A 22,769-nucleotide genomic window follows, 5' to 3' on the forward strand; every position below is an offset into this window, starting at 1 on the left:
GAACATCTCGAACTTTGGTTGAGGCTCGTCGGAGGAACTTTCAATGGCGGCAAAGTACGTGCTGACTCTCATGTCACATCGGTTTGGCGACTGGGCGGGGCGGCCTTCCAATTCCACCGAGATCTAATGCGACGCACATTCAAATGCTTTTTGCTCGCGCTGGGGGGGTTGGGGGGGAAACTACGTTTGTGAGTAATCACACGGCGCCGCCATCCCTTTTCTTATTAAAGCGATGACACATGTTCACGAGCGGGAATGTATCTAAATGAGATTTCCGAGGAGAATAGATGGCTTTGAGACAGGCTAAGCTTTTTTTTTCTCTCTCTCACTCTCTTTCTTCACTGCCTGTCACTCCGCGGCGATAAAGGTTGACGTGATGTCACAGTCACGCCTGACGCCGACATATAAATGCGTAATAAGCTTGATGCGAGATATTAGAAAAAAAAAAGCTTTTTTTTTCTTTCTTTTATTCTGAAGGAGATGCATCCCAAAAAATGACTTGAACCCATGCTCTACATTATTCGGTTATCGCTCAGCTTTCTAAAAACCTGAATAAATCCAGCTGTGTTGACTGCCGCGCGCATTTGCTTGCGTTCACAATCTTAGTAAAACCACTGTAGAGGAAAATTGGAAGTTGTGGGGTGGGGGGGGGGCGGGGTGAATGAATACATAGATAAATAAATAAAGCCTTCACCCGGTGCCGTCTTTAAAATGGATGCTCGGAATTTACAGTTTTCCATTAACTGATGCCCAACAGCTTTTTTTTTTTTTCCTTTTCGACCACGCGCGGCCGGCCCAGCCCTCCCCGTTCACCAAAAAACGGGTTATAGCTCTTAGCGCCCTGCCCCGCCTGCCCCCCCCCCCCCCCCCCCCGAAAACATCGGCATCAACAAAAGTGGCGCCAATTACCTGGAATCGCCGTCGGAAAAGCCTGCGACGTTTACGGATACGGTTATGCTCCATAGTCATCGAACGCAATGTACAAATCAAGCTGGAGGAGATAATACCCATCATTTCCTTTGCTTTGCTGGGGTGGGGGGGAGGGGGGGGGGTGCCGAGGCCTTAAGTACAATTCCCACTGTTTCTGTCGTCTCATTTTAGGGGGATTATTACTCCTCTGCTGGTTGAAGACCCCCTGTAGGATTCTATTAACCCTTGTTATGTCAGGCTGAATCACAAACAAACCCACTAAAGCGCAGGAGCACCGGTGTCAGAATATAAAAACGGACAAAGTCAAAAATTTTGGGGGGTTTTCTTCTATCACGAGCGTGATAAACGGAAAGCGTTTTTAGTTTTTCTTTAATTGTATTTTTTTTTTTTTTTTTGCAAGCGTGTGTCGGTGGTGGCGGAGGTTTACAAATCTGTCGCAAGTCCCGATAATGTAAATCACGGGGTCCCCAAACTACGGCCCGCGGGCCGGATACGGCCCTCTAACCCTCCTGTTGTCCTCGGGTCAAAATGACCCGTCACTGTGTTAAAAACGCCCCCAAAACCCACTAAATGATCATTTTTTAACTTGAAATTTTATGACTTTTTCTAGATTGTCCCCAACTGCAGAAAAATTGAAATGTTGTTTTTATTCACATTTCCATTGAAGCTGTACAAAAAAAGTACAAAGGTGGTCTTCGGGGCAAAATGACCCATGACGCAAATAGGGTTGAAATCAAGGTCACAAACGGTGTGTAAATAACACACACCATAGAATGTTTCATTGTTTTAGTTGTGTCTCAGATCAATTAGTAGAACATGTGAACGGTAGCAGACATAAACAAGACAAGATAGGTGGCGTTCTCGTAGATGGCAGAACTCTTTTTGTGGATTTCAAGTACGATCGTTGATGTTACAAACTGACACCTCACAGGAAAAAGTTTGGGCACCCCTAATGTAAATCATTCCGTTGTAACGCAGGGTGAGGCCGAGTCAACGTTTTGTATGAGATTGAGAATCTTCTATCGTGTGGCTGTTTTCAATATTGATGAACTTGAGCTGCTTGTTGTTAGCTCACAAGCTAGCCGGTGGCTAGCATCGCATATATTTCGGTGGCTATATGGTGGATAAGGCCGTCGCATGGCAAAAGTAGCACCAGTTTTACGTATCCGCGGCGTTTGAGAGCGTAGACAAGGGCTTGAGTTTTTACGATTTGGAAGCCTCTTTTCAATGCATTTGGCAAAATTTGGTGGCGTTGTTCACTTCTCCGCGGTGTCTTAAACAAGACATTTATTTTCACAATCGACGGACTCTAAAGATGAAAAGACAAAAGTATTGAACTTAAATTGAAATTGCCGCACATCGAGTGACCCTATTTATGAAATTCGCTGAACGCTGTCGTTTGTCTAGCCTTCAAAGTTAAATACAACTGAACTACGTTTTGACGTCAGGCGTCAAGTGAGTTAATACCCTCGAGTTCGTTCACCGATTGGAGCGATGTTTAGTCGGCTTCCGAATGACAAACAACCCCGTTCTGATAGAACCGCTGCAATCGTTAGCGGCCATGCTAATCTATTTGCATACAACCTGACCTCTAAAAATAGCCGAAGGATTGATTTAACGCTCAAAAAAAAAAAAGCATCTCTTACCGTAGGTAGTCTCTCCGGCAGAGGATGAGGTTGGCTTTGGTGTACAGCGTGGAGCCCACCTCACCCAGCCTGCAGTCGCAGCAGGCGCACTTGAGGCAGTCTTCGTGCCAGTACTTATCGAGGGCCTTCAGTAGGTAGCGGTCCTTGATCTTCCGGTTGCAGCCGGCACAGCCTTTTGGCTTCGTGTCCGGCTGGACGGAAAGCATTTGTATACCTGCGAGGAAAGGTGAGAAGCCAAGATTTAGTCCTATTTGTTCAAATTGTTTTTTTTTTAAATCGGACGCTTTCCGTCTGCAATTGGTTGTTTTTTCACGGGCGCCGTGGTCGCTCGAAGTCTGAAACGTTTCAACAAAGAACAAAACTGCAAACATGAGGTGACCAAATGTGGGTTTTTTTTCTTCCTGCTTGACAAAAGACAAAACAAACATCAAATGATGTTGTTTTGAAGCTCTTGAACATGTCCCCGCTAAACACGAAACATACAATCAACACACCGATATGCACAAAAAAAAAAAAAGATGCGGCAATCAGAGTGTGCGTCATCTTTCTAAATGTCAAAAAGGAAAAAAGAAAAAATCTGAACGGGAAGCTCCACTTTCCGTCGCTCGTGTGCGAGAGAGATTGCAAAATATCGCTGAGGCAGCTCAAAAAGAAATGTTAAAACGATGTTTATCTGGGCACTGGCGTTCATAAATCCCGTCGTCACTTCAACGAAAGGACATCCTGATGGAATATTAAGATTCCTCCCAACTTTTTATTGGGGGAAATGCTTTTTTTTTTTTTAAACGACTGTTTTCAAATGTGCTGACCTCCTCTGTATTTAAAGGGGCGTGGTTACAGACGAGAAGCTTTGCAAGCCCGTCTGCATTGTTTGGCTTGAGCTGGCTGGTGGGGGGGCCTTTGTTGGTCCACTGGGGGACTTAAAGAAGAGGTGGGGAAGGGTGAGGTTGTGGGAGGAGGGGGTGGGAGGAGGACTGGAATTAGTATTCTCCCACTATTCCCTGAGGAGAGGCGTACCCCCGTCCCCTTTTGTCCAAAATTCACCACACACACTATTGCTCAGTTTAGTTTGAGATCATGCTAATATCGCGAAATGTAAGTCGGTTACTTGTAAACGAACTATGTTTGTCATTTTTTTTTGACTGCTCCAGACAATCTGAAATCGTGTGTAAATTCTGTCAAGCTAATGTTTACATTCGGACTTTGCTAGCAACATTTTATATTTATATATTTTTGAAATTGAAATTATAGTTTCATTTCATGCCATTAAATACTAATAATCTGACCATATGGCTTTTTTAATGCGGATTTGTTCCAGCTTCATATTTTGAAGTCACGTTCATTACTAAAGGTGGAGATTTTTTTTTTAAGTGGAGCAAAACTCCTTTTTCCGGGTTCTAAAACACTTCCTGTTCCCTTCAGCCAATCAGACGCTCTCAACATAAACGTGTAAAAAATGATTTAAGAGAATATAATTGAGGTCACTTTAACATCAAAGACAAAAGTTTAATGTTCGAATATGAAATAATAATAATTAACAATTGAACAAAAGCTTAGAGGAAGTCACTTTTAGCGACGTCCACGCTCGTTCGACTTTGTTTACACTTCGAACGAGTACGTTCACGTCATCTGTTGTCATCTGAAGCCCTTTAAATTTGGGTGGCGGCATGCATACAAGGCAACGTTTCGGGATTCCTTCCAACAGTTTTAGCCATGGGGTGGGGGGCTAAAGTCAGTTTTCTTGATTTCTACAACCAACTTGCCTGTTTGCAGGGTGGCTCGAGAAGGCGTGCGCCCGGCGTCGCTTCCAAGCCGGGTTGCGGTGCCGGCCGGCGAGCTCAGCTCATTTGTTCCACCGAGTTGGCGGCTGTTAATTTGTTAATTGGCTGGATTTAGAGAGGAGTTCGTCCCCCCCCCTCGCCCCCCCCTCTGCACCCCCGGTTCTTTCTCGCAACGTTCCTGTTCAGCTGCGCTGATCCGTCCTGCAGCCTCGTTAACACTACAAAGTCCCCGCTGCTCATTACCAAAGCCAGAAGAACCGGGGGAGGGGGGGCGGTTTTGACTCCCTTCTCCGGAGAAGGAGAAGGGGAGAAGCATGGCAGGAATTCGTCCACTTGGCTCTTCCGATTGCCGGTGGAAGGGTTTTTGGGGGGGCATCTGAACAAAAGCGTCATTTTCCCATTAAGGGGCGGGGGGGGGGGGGCGGAAGGGGGTATCACAGCTGCTCGGAGCTTTAATGATATCTGTTTTATTTGCTTGCTGGCTCGTATCCTCCGTTTCGCGGGGCTGCGCGTCCCCCGCGGTCACATGCATCATCACCGGATGGAGGACGTCGGAGGACCCCTCTACCCCCCCACCTACACCTCCCACAATTTTCTGACATTTCACCCGATCACTTTAATTACCGTTACCATGGCAGCGGAGTGATAACGAATTCGATATGTGAACATCGCGTTAACGCCTCACGGGGAGGTTATTAAAGGGAGGGGAAAAGGGGGGGGGGGGGTTCTGAGGAACATTTATGAATCAGAAAACAAATCCACACACAAAAACAATTTTTAAAAGCCTTCTTACCGAAACTTTTCTCCCTTTTCTGCATTTGTTGAACCGCTTCAGCAGCATGCAAGCGGGTCCAATCGAGAAGCTGGCTTTGTTTTACACGCACGCGGACACATCCACGCGCTCGCTCGCACGCGCGCGGGGCGCAATCCAGCCGAAGAGAAGGAATGAAAAGCACCCCCCCCCCCAAAAAAAAAAATCCGAGCAGCAAAAAAAAAAAACAACGGCGGATTTGAAGCAAAGCTCGTCGAGCGGGATGTTTGCGCGCAGGTTTTTGCCACCAGTGTGTGGAGCTGTGTGTGTGTGTGTGAAAGAGAGAGAGGCAGGGGAGAGAGAGGGGGGGGGGGGGGGGGGTAGAGAGAGAAAGAGAAAGAGAGAGAGAGGCGAGTGACAGCACCACAAAGAGATGCTTCTCCTCCGCTGCGCAGCCAACTGGCCGCGGAACGTCTCGCGTGCGCTCAAGTCGTGCCACGACGCACGCCAAGCGACCCATTCAACCTTTCCCAGCAAGTTGAGTCCACGCAAACTCACTTCGTTACCCCCCCCCCCCCCCATTCCCCCTCATCCTCACCCCCGCACGAGGACCAGAGAGTCGCTACAGGTGCTCCCTCGTCCGCGCGATGTGCGTGTGTGGCCCCATTAGATCTTTTTTTTTTTAAACTCAATTTTCCAAAGTTCGACACGCTAAAACGCCATTTTGGGGACACATTCGATGTTCGATTGAACGTCCCGCCGCGTTTCGTTGGCACCCAGTCTTCTTTAAAAAAAAAAATCATCCCCTTGCGCGATTTTTCGACGTTCGATTAAGCGTCCTGGAAACTTCATTCGGCCCCAAAACCCGTCACGAAAATCGCTTTACGAACAACGGCGAGATTGTTCGATGAGGCAAAACAACCCCCCCCCCCCCAATGAACCCCCACACCCACCCCACCTTGAAACCAAAGGAATAACTTGACATATATTCGACGTCGTTGTCTTGGAATTCGTGCCCACGGGCGCGGGGGACAGAATGGCAACCCGGATTTGAGGCTCAAAAGGCGGCGATAATGAGATGGGTCATAAAACGATCTCCTCGCGCCGTTATGAGTGATGAGATGCATTAAAGCTGACAGGGGGGGGTATTACCTGGACGTAATTAGGTTTTGTCATGGATTGAATTATTTCAAGGCTGCCTATCTTTGGTAATCATGTAATTTGCCGCGGAGCCGGTGCCCTCCCACCCGCCTTTCACTCAACCGCGTTTGGGCGAAATGATTCCCCCCACCCACCACCACCCCCCGACTGGAAGATGGATGAGTTGTTTTTTTTGTCGTTGTTGTTATTCTCCAGGAAAGAAATACGTGGCTGTTTTTAGATTTTTAGACGCACGATTGGGAGTTTACGCGCATTTTTACGCAGACCCCCCCCCCCCCCCCCCACTCAAAAAAGCGGATTGAAACTCACGCGCGAGTACTTTTGCGATGTCCAAAATGAATCCGACGTTTTTTTTTTTAGACACACTGCAGCCGGTTTGTTAGTACGTATTTAGAGCCCGGCCACAAAAAAAGTGAGGAGTCAACTGAACACACAAAAAACAACCCCCCCCCCCCCCCAAACAAAAACAAACAAACATGCTTGCATACCTTGAAGTGCAGGCAGCGGCTTCCAAAAATAAAATCTCGTCCACAACTTTGTCACTTCCAATTCGGCGCTCGTCCTCGACTTCTCCGTCGGCCGGCCCACCCCCCCACCAAAAAATAAATAAACAACCCCCCCCAGAAAAAAAAACTCCTCTCTCCGATCTCTTCTACCGCCCTGGTTTCTCTCGAAGTGGAGCCGGTGCTCTCCTATTTAAGCCCCTACGTCAGGTCCCCAGTCAGCAGCACACTCCAGCTCATCCAAGAAGCTGACAAGCACCGTTAGGGAAGGCAGCGCATGTTGCTCTAATGGACCTCATTAAGCTCTACTTACAGATGTTCTCTTAACATAATTGATCTGCAGCGAGTTGAGAGGACGGCAACCCTATTCCCCAGCCCCCAATTATGGCCCGGTAATTAGATCCCCAACCTCCAGTTCTCCACATTCACCCTCCTTACATTCCGAAATATCAAAGTATCTCTTTCTCTCAGAGCGCAACCCCCCCCCCCACCCCCACATACCCTCCCCTACCCTCCCCCCCACCAACAACCAAACCCCCCCTCCCAACCTCACCTCCGACGTCTCCTCCCACCCACCCACTAGACTTTACTATTGACAGTCAGATGTGCTAACCTTTTGTAGTGTGAAGCCAGACTAACTCCAGCTGACGGTGCTCACTCACCCCTCCACCCCCCTCCCCATACCCCCCCCTTGTCACCCTGCCCCGCTGGGAGTCTGTATGAGTGACACAGGAAGTTTAAAAAAAAAAAAATCCCATAAAGGGTTGTAATGATAATATCTGTCAAGGGAGACTTCCGTAATGTCTTTTATCTTAAATAATTCCTCTGATGGCAACTTTGAGAGGAGAAGCCGAGTGCCGCACCAAAGAGTAAAAAAAAGAGCTTTTTTAAAAGTTTTTTTTGTTATGCCAATCAGTGCCACTCCTATCGCCCGTCTAATTAGCCGCCGCGCTTAAACAAGAACTCACAAGGGACATGCTAATGTCGCGCGTTTGCACTTTTGAAAGAGAAGAAAAAAAAACCCCACCAAAAAAAAAACACAAGGACACTTTCCATCACGGTAATTGTGGTGTGATCAAATTTTTAAGTGATTGTGGTAAAGGAGTTGGTACAAAGGAGAGTGGATGAGTGGTTAGCATTCCTAAGCCCCGCCCCCTTTTACCAAATGGTTTGCAAATTATTTGGTGATCGCCAGAAATCGACATGCCACAAACTACGCCCATTCACTATTCTTATCCAGCGATATGAAACTACCAAAAACGCAACATGTACTTTGTTGGAGCAACTTAAAAATAGGAAATAAACACAGAAGTAACGTGTCAACGATGTTAATTTGCCCCAAAACATCAAATATGTTGCTCACTTTCCCAACTTAACATTTTATGGCAATTTGTCACCTCGAAATGTAATTTTTTTTTGTCTACTCAATTGTTTTTTTTTTGCAGTGTAGATACAGTTTGAACGTCAGCATGGTGCTTAAATATCAAAAAATGAAAAAAAAACACTTAAATTAGTTCATTAAAATGCACACACATGACCAAAAAAAAAAAAAAAAAAAGCTCAAACTTTGAACCCAAAGATATGTAAGGCGGACATGCAAAACATGAGCCAATGGTGCGTGGGCTCCCTCTTGTGGTCGACAAGAGAATCACTGATCCAGTCCAATGCGGTTCAGTTGTATTTCACTTTTAAGTCGATTATATTTACATGTAATCAATTGGAAATGTTGACAATTAATCCATAAAATTAATCAGCATTATTTCAAAACCATGAATCATTTTGACTTTACAGAAATATTGAACTCATTTGACCTTGTCATGTGCCCCCCCCCCCCCTTATGATCACACAGTTCCCATTTTTCTTTCTGCAATCATTTCCCTCACTCGAGAGTCTTTAAAAAAAAAAATTTTTTTTTAGGTCATTTAAGATCTTAAGGACCAGACCCTGGTCCTTCAGACCCGCGTACACGCGACCCACTTTTTCCCTCGGGGGCTAACCCGAGGGAAAAAAGACCAGCTAACCCCCCCCCCCCCCACCCCCACCGCCTTAAAGACATGCTAAATAATTGGTACGACCTTGAAGTAGGGGGGGTCAAGGGATCCGTAATTTTAATGACAATTTTCCCTGCACACACCCCCCCCCCCCCTTGTAGGCCAATTTTGTCTTTCGACAGACGGAAGTTACAGAGCCATTTCTTCACACACACACACAAAAAAAGGCCCGAGAATCACCTTCCTTCAGTAATAGGTCAGAAGGGAACTGCGCAAATCCAAAGAGAGACACGGGCCAAAGAGTACTGACCCTTCTTATTACTCCTCAGAGAGTTTTAGCGGAGATTACTCCATTCAAACGTCTTCTTTATTTCGATGGAATATAAAACAGGAGAAAATCAGCAGTCGCGGGAGAAGAGCTGGCGTTCGGGGACCGTTTTGTTACTCCGTTGGACTCGGAACAGAAACTTTTTTTTTTAAACGACGCTTCAAAATTCAGGTTTGACGATGGGAAATTATGCCCCGTGACAAGACTGATGTGACAAGATTTTTTTTTCTCCAACTCGAAGCAACAGATGCATGAACACAAACGGTGCAGCAACATATAGATAGACAACACGGGTATATATTCTTTATCCTCTGCCAAAAAAAAACTTACACCACTGCAGCTTCCTGAAGTTTTGTGACCACCTTTTTCATGCACGTATGTATGATGATGCCCCCTGGTGGCCAATGGACAGACTCAGACACCATAAGGTAAAAAAAAAAGATTGATTAAGATCGAAGCAGCATTTTTTTTATTGATTAAAATTAGCCTGATTGACAAAGTTGACGGCATTTTTAACTGTCTTATTTCGACTTTTTCCAAGTTCACGGCACTTTGATCGTTTTTAAAGTCGTCATTAAAACACAATCCGCTTTTGGATTTCCTCTCAACGCACCAACTCGGATATTTTCCTTTGAATAATATTTCTTTAAGCCTTTAACGATGATAACCTTGAATAGCGCAGAGCCCGGTAACGGCGACATAATATGTATCGAGTCCATCCGCGACGATTTCCTTGAGTAGCTCGGGGCCCAAATGACTCGGGTGTTCTGAAACTGAACATCGGCAAACAGACTTTACCGCATACCTCGGCAGCAATCAATCAGCCTTAATCCAAAAGCAATTTACTCCCCTGAAGAGGAAAATATCTTTTAATCTCTCGCCGACAATTCCCCGATTGCAGTCGGTTTGACAGCCAAAGTGCGCCGCCTAGAACGGGACGTTTTTTTTATAAGATTGGATTTGCGCTAGCCGCCGCGACGCACACGTGAATGAATTAGTCGATTTAATACCGACGAGAAGTGTTTTCCGCGTCGCCCATGACGGGATATTGCTTCCCGGACGCCTTCGCCATAATCATTTGGCGTTCCTTCCTTGTAAGATTGTGACAAAAGAGACAAAAGGCCATCACGGTAAAAAAACAGCGGTGGATTGAGTGGCGGGAACAAAGAAAAACAACTGACGGACGTGGAAGTACCCGAGTTTGGATTCGGACAGTATCGCATCAAAATGGAAAATCTATTCAGCAAAACGTTCAAATAATTTCTGGAAAAAAAATCCTCATTGTTGGTGTTGTACGAACTCTCTGCATTGATTACGAAATCGTGCTAAATTTTTCCGATGAAGTCGTAGCTGGAAGCACGCCTCAAAGCTCCTTTTCCAGAACTTGACATGAAGACCAAATTGGGTCACAGAATCGTTTTTCTTCGCATGTTGCTCATTGGCGCACGAAAATGCAACAAAACAAAAAACGCCACGGACGGGCTACCGATTATCATCTGTGTCGCGGGGTTCTAACCCTTAAACACAAACTGCCGCAAAACACGCATTACATTACAAGATGCACAGGCATATATTATTTATCCTCTGTGAAGAACAACTCCAACAACTGCGGCTACGGCCGTCTCCATGTCCAGTAAACCAAATGAAAATCCACAAGCAGTTTGACATTTTCATGTGTTGATCCCACAAGGTGGGCCGGGAAAACTATGGCCTGACTAAATGAAGCTCATGCCCAAACCTCAACATAGTTCCATGGCACCGGATGCCGTAAAATGGCAACAAAAAAACTTCTCTGTACTTTTAGTTTTATTTAGTTACTGCCCGCAAGCAAAAAAAAAAAACCCAACAACATATCATTCGATCATTTGAATCAATTGTCACACCGAAACAAAATAAACAACCCCCCATCAGATGCCAATGAAGCAAGCGCACCGTGACCTCCACCCCATATGGCCCCGCCTCCCTTTTTCTCCCACCCAACGCGGTCCAGCCCAAGCAACGGTTGATTAAGAGGAGCCTTGTGGGTGGCTGTTGTTTTACTCCATATTGATCCACCAAGCACAACTTTCCATCATGCAGAGAAGGCCAGGGCCAAAGACGACAGCTAATTAAGATGGCTAATCACTTCATTTCACAAGGCTGCGGGCTCTGTCACTCTTCTTTTCCTCTATAGCACCTGTTGTTTGGTATCTGCGAAATGATAAAAAAAAAAAAAGCAAGATGGATTTAAAAAAAAAAATTCTCAGAAATGCTGAGAAACTTTGAGGTTTGCGGTCAGAAAGTTACATTCACTTGTCCCTGATCCCATGAGAAGCTGTCCACTGTTGTAACCGCTGTCCCTCAAAGGGTTAAGTTCGGCTTTGTGTTGTTTGTGATGGAATTGTTACACAAAGTCACTTTTTTTTTTTAAACCATGTTTGAATTTGGAATTTTCTCGAAATCACGGGGTGCAAAATTGTAAACACAGACTCCAACACAAAGGAAATTGCCTCAAATAAAAGTGACTTTTTTTTTTAATCATTCGTAATCTACAGAACAGGCAGACAAAATGACCTGTCGGACAGGATGAATGAATTTATCATATAAGTCATAAAAAAAAAAAAAACCTTTCACAATAAAATATTTTAAGACTTAAGGGGCAGGCGTGTATCGCGGGAAGAGCTCAGAGAGGCCATTTAAAGATTTAAAAACAAATCACAGTGTCTTAAAAAGAACTCAAAAATGTTTAGTGAGCTAGTGAAGGGATGCCAGAGTAGCAGTGATGTGCTTCCGCTTACAAAAGGCGAGCAGCAGCATTTTGGACCAACTGGAGATGCTGAATGGAGGACTGGCTGACATCTCCAGTTGGTATTCTTTCTATTTATTTTTTAACAAGTGGTCCTCTTTGAATTGACTGTTTTGTCGATGTGTGTGTGTGTGTGTGTGTGGAGGAAGGCGAGTCGGGCGGGGTGGGGTTTTGGGGGTGGGGGGGCTTTTAGGGGCACCCCTGCACAGTATCCCACTAATCCCCATGTGATCATCATCAGCCTTCCCAGGGAGCCCCCGGCGGGGGAAAAAAAATGGGACTCACCTTCCATTACATGGCGTATGTCGTTTGAGATGCCATCTCGGGCGGTAACAAGCGCCTCGGAATACATTGCGAGAGGGCCAGCTTGTTATAAAGTGAGAACGCCGCAGCAGGCGAGTCACCCCCGGTCCTTTTCACAATCACTCCGGCTGAGGTATTGGATGCCCGCCCTTCATGTCAAGTGGACTTTATTCCGCTTGTTATGAGAAAAGGAGGATCAACATTACTCAAGACGCCGCGAGTGAGAGTTTTATGCACGACGAGGCACAAAATTTACAGCTTTCAAACGTTCTTTTATTTATTTTTTTCTTCTACTCAATCCAATCGTATTGATAACCGCTAACGCCATCTGGGAAAACCTCAGCCATCATTTATTTTGTTCTCTGACCGTTCGGGTAAAGTGATTTGTGGGCTGGGATAAACACAGCGGAGCTAAGCCCCAAACGGTACTTATGAAAGGAAACTGTTAGAGAATGATTTCCCTTCTGGATTGAGTCGGAATAAGACACTTTTTGACTGTATTATTGAGTGTGTGAGCCGCGTGCGCGCTAGGCCGGGATATTGCATCGTTCCTTCACTCGGCTCGGAAAAAAAAAGCGGGTGAGTGGGGGTGGAGGGGGGAGGGGCGCATCTTAGCACCCGAAAAAAAAAAGAGTGTGGGAAGTCGAGTTCCACGGCGCCAAGTTGTACAACACACAAACTTAGCGAGAGATTAGAGCTGGAGTCGCTTCGCATCAGGGCGGATCCGCCGGGGGGAGCTAATGGAGACAGGAGAAACGGGAAGAGCCGTCTCACTCTTATCCATCCGAGGGATTGATATGCTGCCGTGAAAAAAAAAAAAAAAAACGGGAATCACAAAGGATCAAGCGTCGAGATCCAGACTCGGTAACACATTGGCGCTGTCATCTTCCGTAGCCATTTTGAGATCCCGCCCCCATCTCCCTCTTTCTCGTCTTAGACTCCTTTAAGCTTGGCTAAGGGCTGTTTTCAAATACGTTCTTCTGATCAAGTCGTGTGTCTGAGCGATGGAAATCCGCCAAGGTTTGGGAAATCCAAAATAGTTGAGTGATGACAAAAAAAAAAAAGCAAATGTGCTATTTAATGTCCTTACATGTCAGGTGTCGTTTTTTTTTCAAGCTCTTTTGTCTCGGGAATGAGGATTTATTTTGGCGAGAACGTGACGCGATAGGCGACCACGGCGGGGATTGCTACACTTCTAAATTTGAGCGCACGGTGGAAAAGACGATCAGAAGTGACAAGAATTTGACCGTTCTAGACGGGAATTTTTTCATTTTAATTTTTTTAATAGATCTTCAGAAAGATTCCGAAGACATAAGGGCTAATTAACTGTCTTTTCAAACGATTTATTAGTCATGAGCGTCCAGAGCAAACGTAAGCTTTGTTCACAAACATGTCCCACTTCTCCCAGTCGAGTGTTACATCGTTGGATCGAATTTGTCGGCTCTGGAGATGAAAAAAAAAACGCTCCCGGAAAACTCAAGGTTTAAATGCGAAAAAAAATGAGTATGGAACATCAGGGATGATCCGTTCGGGTCGGGGTGTCCCTCAGGGATTGGTTTTAGACACCCGTGCATTCGGGCCATGGGGAGCCATACAAGTACTGCTTGGCACGTTTAACAAGCCACAGCATTCATTCATTCATTCATCTTCCTAACCGCTTGATCATCACTAGGGTCGCGGGGGGTGCTGGAGCCTATCCCAGCAGTCTCCGGGCAGTAGGCGGGGGACACCCTGAATCGGTTGCCAGCCAATCGCAGGGCACACAGAGACGAACAACCATTCGCACCCACACTCACCCCTAGGGACAATTTAGAGTGTTCAATCAGCCTGCCATGCATATTTTTGGAATGTGGGAGGAAACCGGAGCACCCGGAGAAAACCCACGCAGGCCCGGGGAGAACATGCAAACTCCACACAGGGAGGCCGGAGCTGGAATCGAACCCAGTACCTTTGCACTGTGAAGCCCACGTGCTAACCACTGGACTACCGGGCCGCGTCATTATTTTAGTTTTAGAATTTTATTTTTTTCATTGTATGATGTGGCTTAGCGGCCCGGTAGTCCAGTGGTTAGCACGTCGGCTTCACAGTGCAGAGGCTCCGGTTTCCTCCCACATTCCAAAAACATCCGTGGCAGGCTGATTGAACACTCTAAATTGTCCCTAGGTGTGAGTGTGAGCGTGGTTGGTTGTTCGTCTCTGTGTGCCCTGCGATTGGCTGGCAACCGATTCAGGGTGTCCCCTGCCTACTGCCCAAAGACTGCTGGGATAGGCTCCAGCACCCCCCGCAACCCTAGTGTGGATCAAGCGGCTCGGAAGATGAATGAATGAATGAATGAATAAAATAATGACATCATAACAGGCAGCGACATCATTTCCCATGACATTTTCCAAATGTGTATTTTGTTATGATATGAAGTTTGTCAGAAAAGTTCCAGTACGCCCATCACGAAAGAAAAAAATGTCATGGGCGGAGCTTTTGCTTCATTCACCATGTCACACAAATTGTAAATAACGGCTTGTTTGTATTTTCTTTTTTTCCAATTTGCAAAAAATGTTACGCCTGCTGTGTCCTCACCCCAACTGTGGAGAAGTCTATGAGACGCCGAGATAATTGGACTCTAATGGATGTGAAAGCAGCAGGAAGCGGCGAATCCGAGTGACGAGCCCCATGTCATGATGTCTTAAAGCGCCTTTAGGTCATCTGTAACGACGCCCTCGCGGGCAGACATGATGATTTGGACGCAGTTTTAGGGGCTTTTACGATCGCCGTTTCGATTTCAGGCAAAGGGCACCGAAGGGAGTCTTTCTGCTGACTCATGGGCTGATTCTCCTTCTCGCGCAGAAAGCTCCTTGGGTTTATCCCAGCCCCTCCCCGCCCACTCCCCCCCTCCACCCCCACTGCCACATCTGCATACGCACAATATCAACAGATGGCTTTTTTTTTTCTTCATTAAGACGCTTCAAAGGAAATGTCCTGATGCCTTTCAGTCACTCCGTAAGGCGCAAGTAATCTCAGCCGTCTGAAGAGGAAACTTCCCCGATGAAGTTGCAGCGGAAATAATTGCTTCAAACAAATGAGCTCTTGCGGGTCCATTAGGCAAGTATAGCGCCCATCAAACAGTGTGCGATACCGCCGCTTGCTCAGGGGTTTCTGTGCGAAACAGATGGGGCGGGAAACATTTTAAAGGAGAATTCCATCCGTTTCCCTTTGGGGCTGCGACGATTGTCTCAATCGACACCAACAATATGTTGATCGCGAACAACAGCTACACTTATCAAGCTACACTTATCAAGTTCATACCGCACTGGCTTTGTGATAAGAAACATATCAGCGGTCCCACAATGTCAATCAAACTTTAACCCGACGATCGCTAAAATCGTTTAGTAAACGACGAACGATATCGCGTTCCAAAAGACTGGAACTAAATACGACTCTACGTTTCTCCTTCAAATTCACCTCAGAACAGTTGAAATGGATATGCGGAGCGTACCGTCCACGCTCGCTAATCATTTGGAGAATTTCCCGGAGTTTGTTGTTCAGAAGCTGAGCCCAGAATCCCGCGTTTCGATTATGTATCCTCTTTTATTCAATCATCGCATAGCTCTGCGGCTGACGTTTGGTCAATAGTGCAATTTCCCAGTCAAAAGGATATGCCAGACAATCTACGGCAAAGGATTCCAATAACGGCGCCTTTCACTTACCGTATTTAATCCAGATATTGAGTGGAAGTAACAATGATGTGACACCCATCTCTGTTTGGTGATTATTTTCCATCGTTTTGTACTCCGTTAAGTCTGACTCCTAGTTTATCGAGTGTTTAAAAATACATCACTGTACTGGGCTGTCACCGTGCTATTAGCATAAATGCTATATTGTATATATACAGATATACGTTCATTCATTCATTCCTTCATCTTCCGAGCCGCTTGATCCTCACTAGGGTCGCGGGGTCGCTGGAGCCTATCCCAGCTGTCTTCGGGCAGTAGGCGGGGGACACCCTGAATCGGTTGCCAACCAATCGCAGGGCACACAGAAACGAACAACCATTCGCACTCACACTCACACCTAGGGACAATTTAGAGTGTTCACGCATGTTTTTGGAATGTGGGAGGAAACCGGAGCACCCGGAGAAAACCCACGCAGGCCCGGAGAGAACATGCAAACTCTACACAGGGAGGCCGGAGCTGGAATCGAACCCGGTACCTCTGCACTGTGAAGCCGACGTGCTAACCACTGGACTACCGGGCCGCTACATATATACGTATATAATACATATACACGTATTTAACATAATGCTAATTCTATGCTATCAATGTACTTTCGGCCCTCCAAATGAGGAGTATCAGTACCGTAAAAGGAAGTTGCCAGAGATGGGCCAATACACGTTTTGAGTAGTAGTACTGAAGTTGTAATTAAAATAAACACAGAAATGTTCATTTATGGTGGCCCGGTAGTCCAGTGCATGTTCTCCCCGGGCCTGCGTGGGTTTTCTCCGGGTGCTCCGGTTTCCTCCCACATTCCAAAAACATGTGTGGCAGGCTGATTGAACGCTCTAAATTGTCCCTAGGTGTGAGTGTGAGTGTGAATGGTTGTTCGTCTCTGTGTGCCCTGCGATTGGCTGGCAACCGATTCAGGGTGTCCCCTGCCTACTGCCCGGAGACAGCTGGGATAGGCTCCAGGACCCCCCGTGACCCTTGTGAGGACCAAGCGGTTCGGAAGATCAATGAATGAATGAATGAATGAATGCCCATTTATTTTGGGAGCGAATTGACTGGAATGACCCAAAAACGGTTTCCGCAATCATTGGTAGGTCTACATGTCCATCATTCAAGGCAATGCCCACCGCGCTGAATTTCTTTCGCGATCGCCGCACATTCGCATATGTCGCTGATTATTTTTGACTTATTTAATAATTAACCACACTAGGTCTGTTTCCTTTGGCAGCGTGTCGCCTTGTCTATCCCTCTGGAGACGTGACGCTTGTCTCTGCGGATTACCACTTTGTGCATATTTAAAGGAAACACCATGAATTAATCAATGCCCTACAACGAGATGTACTTATCAACAGCCAGAGCTTGTGACAGACAACTGGATCAAACCCAAACAGCCCCCCGGTCGGGTTTGAATCAAACAAGTTTGTGCGCTATGGAAATCCTGGCAGGATCAGCCTCTTTAAGGGGAGTTTTGGAAACGAATAATTCAACTTTTCAAATTTGTCATATTCGCAGTCAATCGTCTGTTTTTATGATACATCCCGAGTAGGAAAGTTTCATAAATATGGAGCGGCATGCCAGTTCCACCCTGCGCCAAAATAGCTTCAAGGTACAATATAGCTTGTTACAGTTGACGTCCTTTCGCTTCAACTGTGTTGATTTTGTAGTCTTATTTGTCATTTGCCACGGCATCGGAAGAGTCGACTCAGCCTCGGGGTAGCAGGATTAAGCTGACCGGTGCTAATGAGCAAACGGCGTGCGCTGACATGCATGCTGGCAGCCCAAACGTACCATGGAGTCACGTCGAGGGAAGCTTTCCAGTCAAGCAATGAAGTGTCATTAACACAAAAGTTTCTACCTGCAACTCTGTTATACGGTATGTTGGTGTCCTGCTGAGAATCATCAGATGGGAAAAAAAAAATGCGGTGAAGCACAACACCAAGGAGTTACCGTATTTTATAAGGCACTTCGGAGTGTAAGGCGCACCTTCAATGAATGTCCTATTTTAAAACAGTTTTCATATAAGGCACATAGAATAGAAGCTAGAATAGTGCCTGCGGTTGCATGATGCATTCACTAGATGGAGCTATGCTAAGGGGAATACAAAACAATACAATACGGCTTTATTTATACAGAGACTTCACAACCGCTGCAGCTGTACCAAAGCGCTTCACAGAATATTTAAAATACTACATCCAACAAACGGGCGGCCCGGTAGTCCAGTGGTTAGCACGTCGGCTTCACAGTGCAAAGGTACCGGGTTCGATTCCAGCTCCGGCCTCCCTGTGTGGAGTTTGCATGTTCTCCCCGGGCCTGCGTGGGTTTTCTCCGGGTGCTCCGGTTTCCTCCCACATTCCAAAAACATGCGTGGCAGGCTGATTGAACACTCTAAATTGTCCCTAGGTGTGAGTGTGAGTGTGAATGGTTTTTCGTTTCTGTGTGCCCTGCGATTGGCTGGCAACCGATTCAGGGTGTCCCCCGCCTACTGCCCCAAGACAGCTGGGATAGGCTCCAGCACCATCCGCGACCCTAGTGAGGATCAAGCGGCTCGGAAGCTGAATGAATGAATGAATGAATGAATACATCCAACAAATTTGAATATTGATCCGTATATAAGGCGTGTCGGATTAAAAGGCGCACGCCGGCTTTTCGAGAAAATGGAATGCTTTTAGGTGCGCCTTATAGTGCGTAAAATACGGTGATGTAAGATGCATGATTTGGACATCGTCGTTTCTGTGATCTGAGAAAGTTGCGTGGAAGCACCAAAAAAGAAAAATGTCACCGACGTGAAAAAGAAAGGGCACAGCCCGATTTCCCAAACATACATTATGTGTGCTTTCTGTGCGGATCTAATAATGAGGGAAGCTTAGCTTTCTCCCATATTGCCTCCGTGACAATCCCCACTGTATCAATTGAGGCAATCACATCTTATTCCGCAGGCCAGACTAGGACATTGGGCGACCTTATTTCCAGATCGAGGCTCAGCATTATCATTCATATTAAACAATAACCCATTGGCCACTTGCTCTCTCGGGGTGGGGGGGGGGGGGGGGGGGACAATATCACGGGTCAATCAATAATGCATCCTAAGTTCAATTTTGAAATTGATATTTTGCTTGCAGTTATTATAAAGCGCCCCACTCTGCCTCGGATGTGCGAGTGTGAAGGGGAAAAAAAAAAACTAAATTAGCCGACCTGGCTAAATAATCAACTGCATAGCAGATGCGGTATTTACCTCCTGAGAGGACTGCTGAATATTGCAGGAAACATTTATTATAAGAGGAGGATAAGCCAATCCTGGCGAAGATAAGACGACGGCTATCAAGGAACTAAACGATTTTGGATGATCACATGTCAATAATGGGGAAGTGCATGCATTAGTTGAAGTTCTGCTTTATTATCCATTTACATAGAAATTGCCTTATTTTCAACCTGCTAAGGACTTCTTTGATGTATTTGGCTGGGAATGGATGCGGTATTGCTTTGAAAGCGTTTCACCGGTAAGCTGTCCTCATCATTGCGTTTTTTTTTTTTTGACCTTATCAGAAAATGCGTGCGTGTGTTAGAAGCAGGTCAACATTTAAAGTACTTGATTACAGGAGTGACCTTAGATACAATACAAACTTATTTATATGGCGCATTTTACGATGGCTGTAGCTGTAAGAAACCACTTTACATCTAATTTAAACTGGATCAAAGCCATGTCAAGATTTTGAAATGAACTCGAGGAGCCAGTGAAGGCAAACACAGAATTGGAGTTATGTGCTCCCTCTTACAAGCTCCAGTGAGGAAGCGAGCAGCAGCATTTTGGACCAACTGGAGACACTTGAGGGAGGACTGGCCAATTCCATAGAACTGATAGTGGTCGGATGTTGGGAAGTTTGCGGAATTTCCGAAGCTCTAGCCTCCCCAAATGAAAAAAAAAAATCTAAATCTAAATCTAATACACATATATAAATTTATATATTTATTTTATGTTATTTTATGTTATTTTCCCCCACTCTTCATTTGGTTTGGCTTGACCAAATGAAAGTAAGACGTAGTGCTGAAATGTTTTCTAAATCAATAATGACAAGCACACGCTCCCGCTGCTATGCCGGCATCCATTCCTCATTAGTTCTCTTGAGCCATACAAGGAAAAAAAATATTGGCCGCTATTTGAAATCGACTCGCGGTGTAAAAAGATTCAAATATCACCTCTTCCCGCCACCCCTGGCTGTAAAACAACTAAAGAGGGTTATATTGCGGTCCGTCGGAAAGTCACAAGGTAAATGAGCACGCGTCTGGAGATGCATTGGCCGTGCAAATAGTCGGATTGTTGACATGCATGAAATCCAGCTGCCTCCGCAGACCTCCTCAAACACTTATTGATGAAAACATCATGGTGGATTTTTTTTTTGGCTCTCCCTCTGTGGTTCAGTGTTGGCGCACAAAAGACCATCGGAATAATTATTATTTCAGGAGAACAAATATTACCCCTTGGGCTCCAATTATTTTCATGCATTGGCTCCTTCAGTGTCTATGGTTCAAAAATATTTATATATTTTGTTTTGGTTTGCATCAACGCTGTTTGTACAAAACATAGCACGTGATGCATAATGGAGTCGTGGAGATGCATATGAAAAGGGACAAGAGGTGCTGTCGGGTTGGAATTTGGAACTTTGAAAGTTTGGAGTCTTTGTCGATCTGCCATATGTGACTTCAGTGGACAATCACGAAAATTTGCTACGACTCCACTGCAAATAAAGCGATTTCCCTGCAAATCGTCCTGACAGCTGGCAAAACCGCAAACCGGTATCGGATTTTGAGGCGCCGCATTCAACACACCAGGCTGTATTTCATTTTTGTGAACCGCAAAAACATGGCGTGATTGTCAAGGATTAAGCTAATGGTCATACGGTGGCTATTTTTTTTTCTTCAGTCAAAACCGTTGTTTCAATTATTTTTGAGTTGCTCAATTGGGGTCGGGCACGTAAAGCCGCGACGATATTATTCAAATTACTGTGACACATTGCAACAAGTGTTTTGGAGGACTTACTTGATGTTGGATTTTTCATTTTATTTTTTTGCCATAAGTATCCGTGGCTGGTATCAGCAGCCTACGTGAGTACCCGATACCTTCAAATAAGGGAGGTATGCGCCCAGTAAAGATATCCAGTAGTTATTACATGGTTATTACATATCAGCACCGCAAAATTTTAGGCTAACTTGCTATTGATTGATTGCACTGTGCAAAGACTGGTATCATCAAAGACGGCGTAAAGTTTATTCCAGATAATTGGCAGTAACATAAAAGGGGTTTTGAGCAGTTTTGGAAATACACAGAGTGAAAGAAAAATCACTCTTGTGGGGTTTTTTTGGAGGGGAGGGGGAAAATATATTTTTTTAATCTATTTTCTTTAAACGACAAAACAAAACAAAACAAAGCACTCGCTCATTAATGATGAAGGCGCTCCCATAACTCCCCGGTTGATTGACGATCACTGAGATGTATGACACCTCTCAACTTGTCATCGAGGAGTTATTTGTACTCCGCCGCCATCCATTCCGTGAGGAAAGACCAGATGTCCCGTCTTAATTAGGCCGGCAGTGATGTTTTTAATGACTTCGAGCCCATTACGTGCAAAAAGCAAGACTTTTCAGATCCTCCTCCACCCGTCACTCCTGCGGCCTCGCTGCTCTTTGTCTTTTACACGTTTTTTGGGGGGGGGGGTCCTCCGAAGACACCCGACAAAGGGATGCGCGCATCGGTTAAAAACCGAAAGACAAAAAGAGTCAATTGTCGACGAACGAGAGCTGCGGTTTCCCCCCCGATGTTGGGTTTCGATTTAGCCCAATGTAGCCCCCCCCCCCCACCCCCGGTGTTGTACCATATATTTAATTCATGGTATATAAAGTTGAAAAAGTAGGCCATCATAGATGACGCGGGGATCTGCTTGTGTGTGCTTCTTAAATAATAGTGCGGGAAAATGATGGGTGGGGGTGGGTGTGGGGCTTGGGGGGTCGCCCTCCAAGGAATCTCCGCGGTGCTCTCTCGAAGGTTTCGAGTCAGAAAACACCATCTTGGGCTTTTTCCTTCCCTCACTTCCCCATCCCTCTGTTGGTTATTCTTCAAGCTCTACTCCCTGACATGCCCCCCCCCCCTCCCCCCACCAGTCTCTCCTCCTTTTATTTTCTTGGCAGCCCAAACGCGATAATATCGTCAGGCAACGTCTTCCCCTCTCATTCATTTTAACGGGATTCCCGAAAAACGAAAGGCGGCTGGATCACCCCCCCCCCCCCCGTCCCTCCCCCCCTCGATCAAATATAAATACATTTGTAATGATATCCCACCCTCTGGTGTGTCAGTGAGTTACATCTTCGTCTGAAAGCGAAGGCATGAGGTGATAAGGCGAACCCCGCCCCTCCCCCTCCTCCAGCCAACCCCCCGGAAAAGAAAAACCCAAAACGTGTGGCACCTCAAGGTAAAAAAGACGCGCGCACGTTTCTGAACAAATGTTATCGCTGGCTATAATGAGGGTATAAAATGTTATTAATATTTTAGAACAAGCCCTATTTTTCATTTCTGAGAACCCACTGTGGGGCTTCCTTTTCAAAGGGTTTCAGTCAAAACCCGATGGGAGATTCAATTGACTTTAATCTTGCATTCGTTTGAAAAATTTGAGCCCATTAGTTAACTTTGCCTTCTCGGCGCCGTTTTTTTTATTTATTTTTAAAAATATCGCATTTCAATGAAGTCGCTTTCCCGCGGTGTTAAAAAATACTAATTGCTGCTTCAAATAAGCAAACGAGAAAAAGAGAGTGGATGGAAAACGGGGGTGGGAAAGACGGAAGGAGGCGATTGGTTCAAAAGTTCAGTTTCAAGTGGACACTTCAT

At 45.7% G+C, this 22,769-nt stretch overlaps 1 protein-coding gene and 1 long non-coding RNA gene across 3 annotated transcripts in view; both read right to left on the reverse strand.

The window, feature by feature from the left end:
* lmo3 (LIM domain only 3) overlaps positions 1-6,876 on the reverse strand; it is a 36,360-nt gene extending 29,484 nt beyond the window's left edge. Inside the window, exons 1-2 of one of the 2 annotated variants that reach the window (XM_052056220.1) lie at positions 6,758-6,876; positions 2,577-2,790 (exon numbers count right to left, since the gene is read on the reverse strand). In XM_052056220.1, coding sequence (XP_051912180.1) covers positions 2,577-2,782 — 206 coding nt within the window. In that variant the 5' untranslated portion in view covers positions 2,783-2,790; positions 6,758-6,876. Of the gene's footprint in view, positions 1-2,576; positions 2,791-5,150; positions 5,445-6,757 lie in introns of those variants that run through there. The other variant, XM_052056219.1, reaches the window with a different exon arrangement.
* LOC127594239 (uncharacterized) overlaps positions 1-22,769 on the reverse strand; it is a 179,711-nt gene that overhangs the window by 123,434 nt on the left and 33,508 nt on the right. The window lies entirely within an intron of this gene.

Source organism: Hippocampus zosterae, chromosome 21 (assembly GCF_025434085.1).
Source record: "Hippocampus zosterae strain Florida chromosome 21, ASM2543408v3, whole genome shotgun sequence".
Taxonomy (NCBI): Eukaryota; Metazoa; Chordata; class Actinopteri; order Syngnathiformes; family Syngnathidae; genus Hippocampus; species Hippocampus zosterae.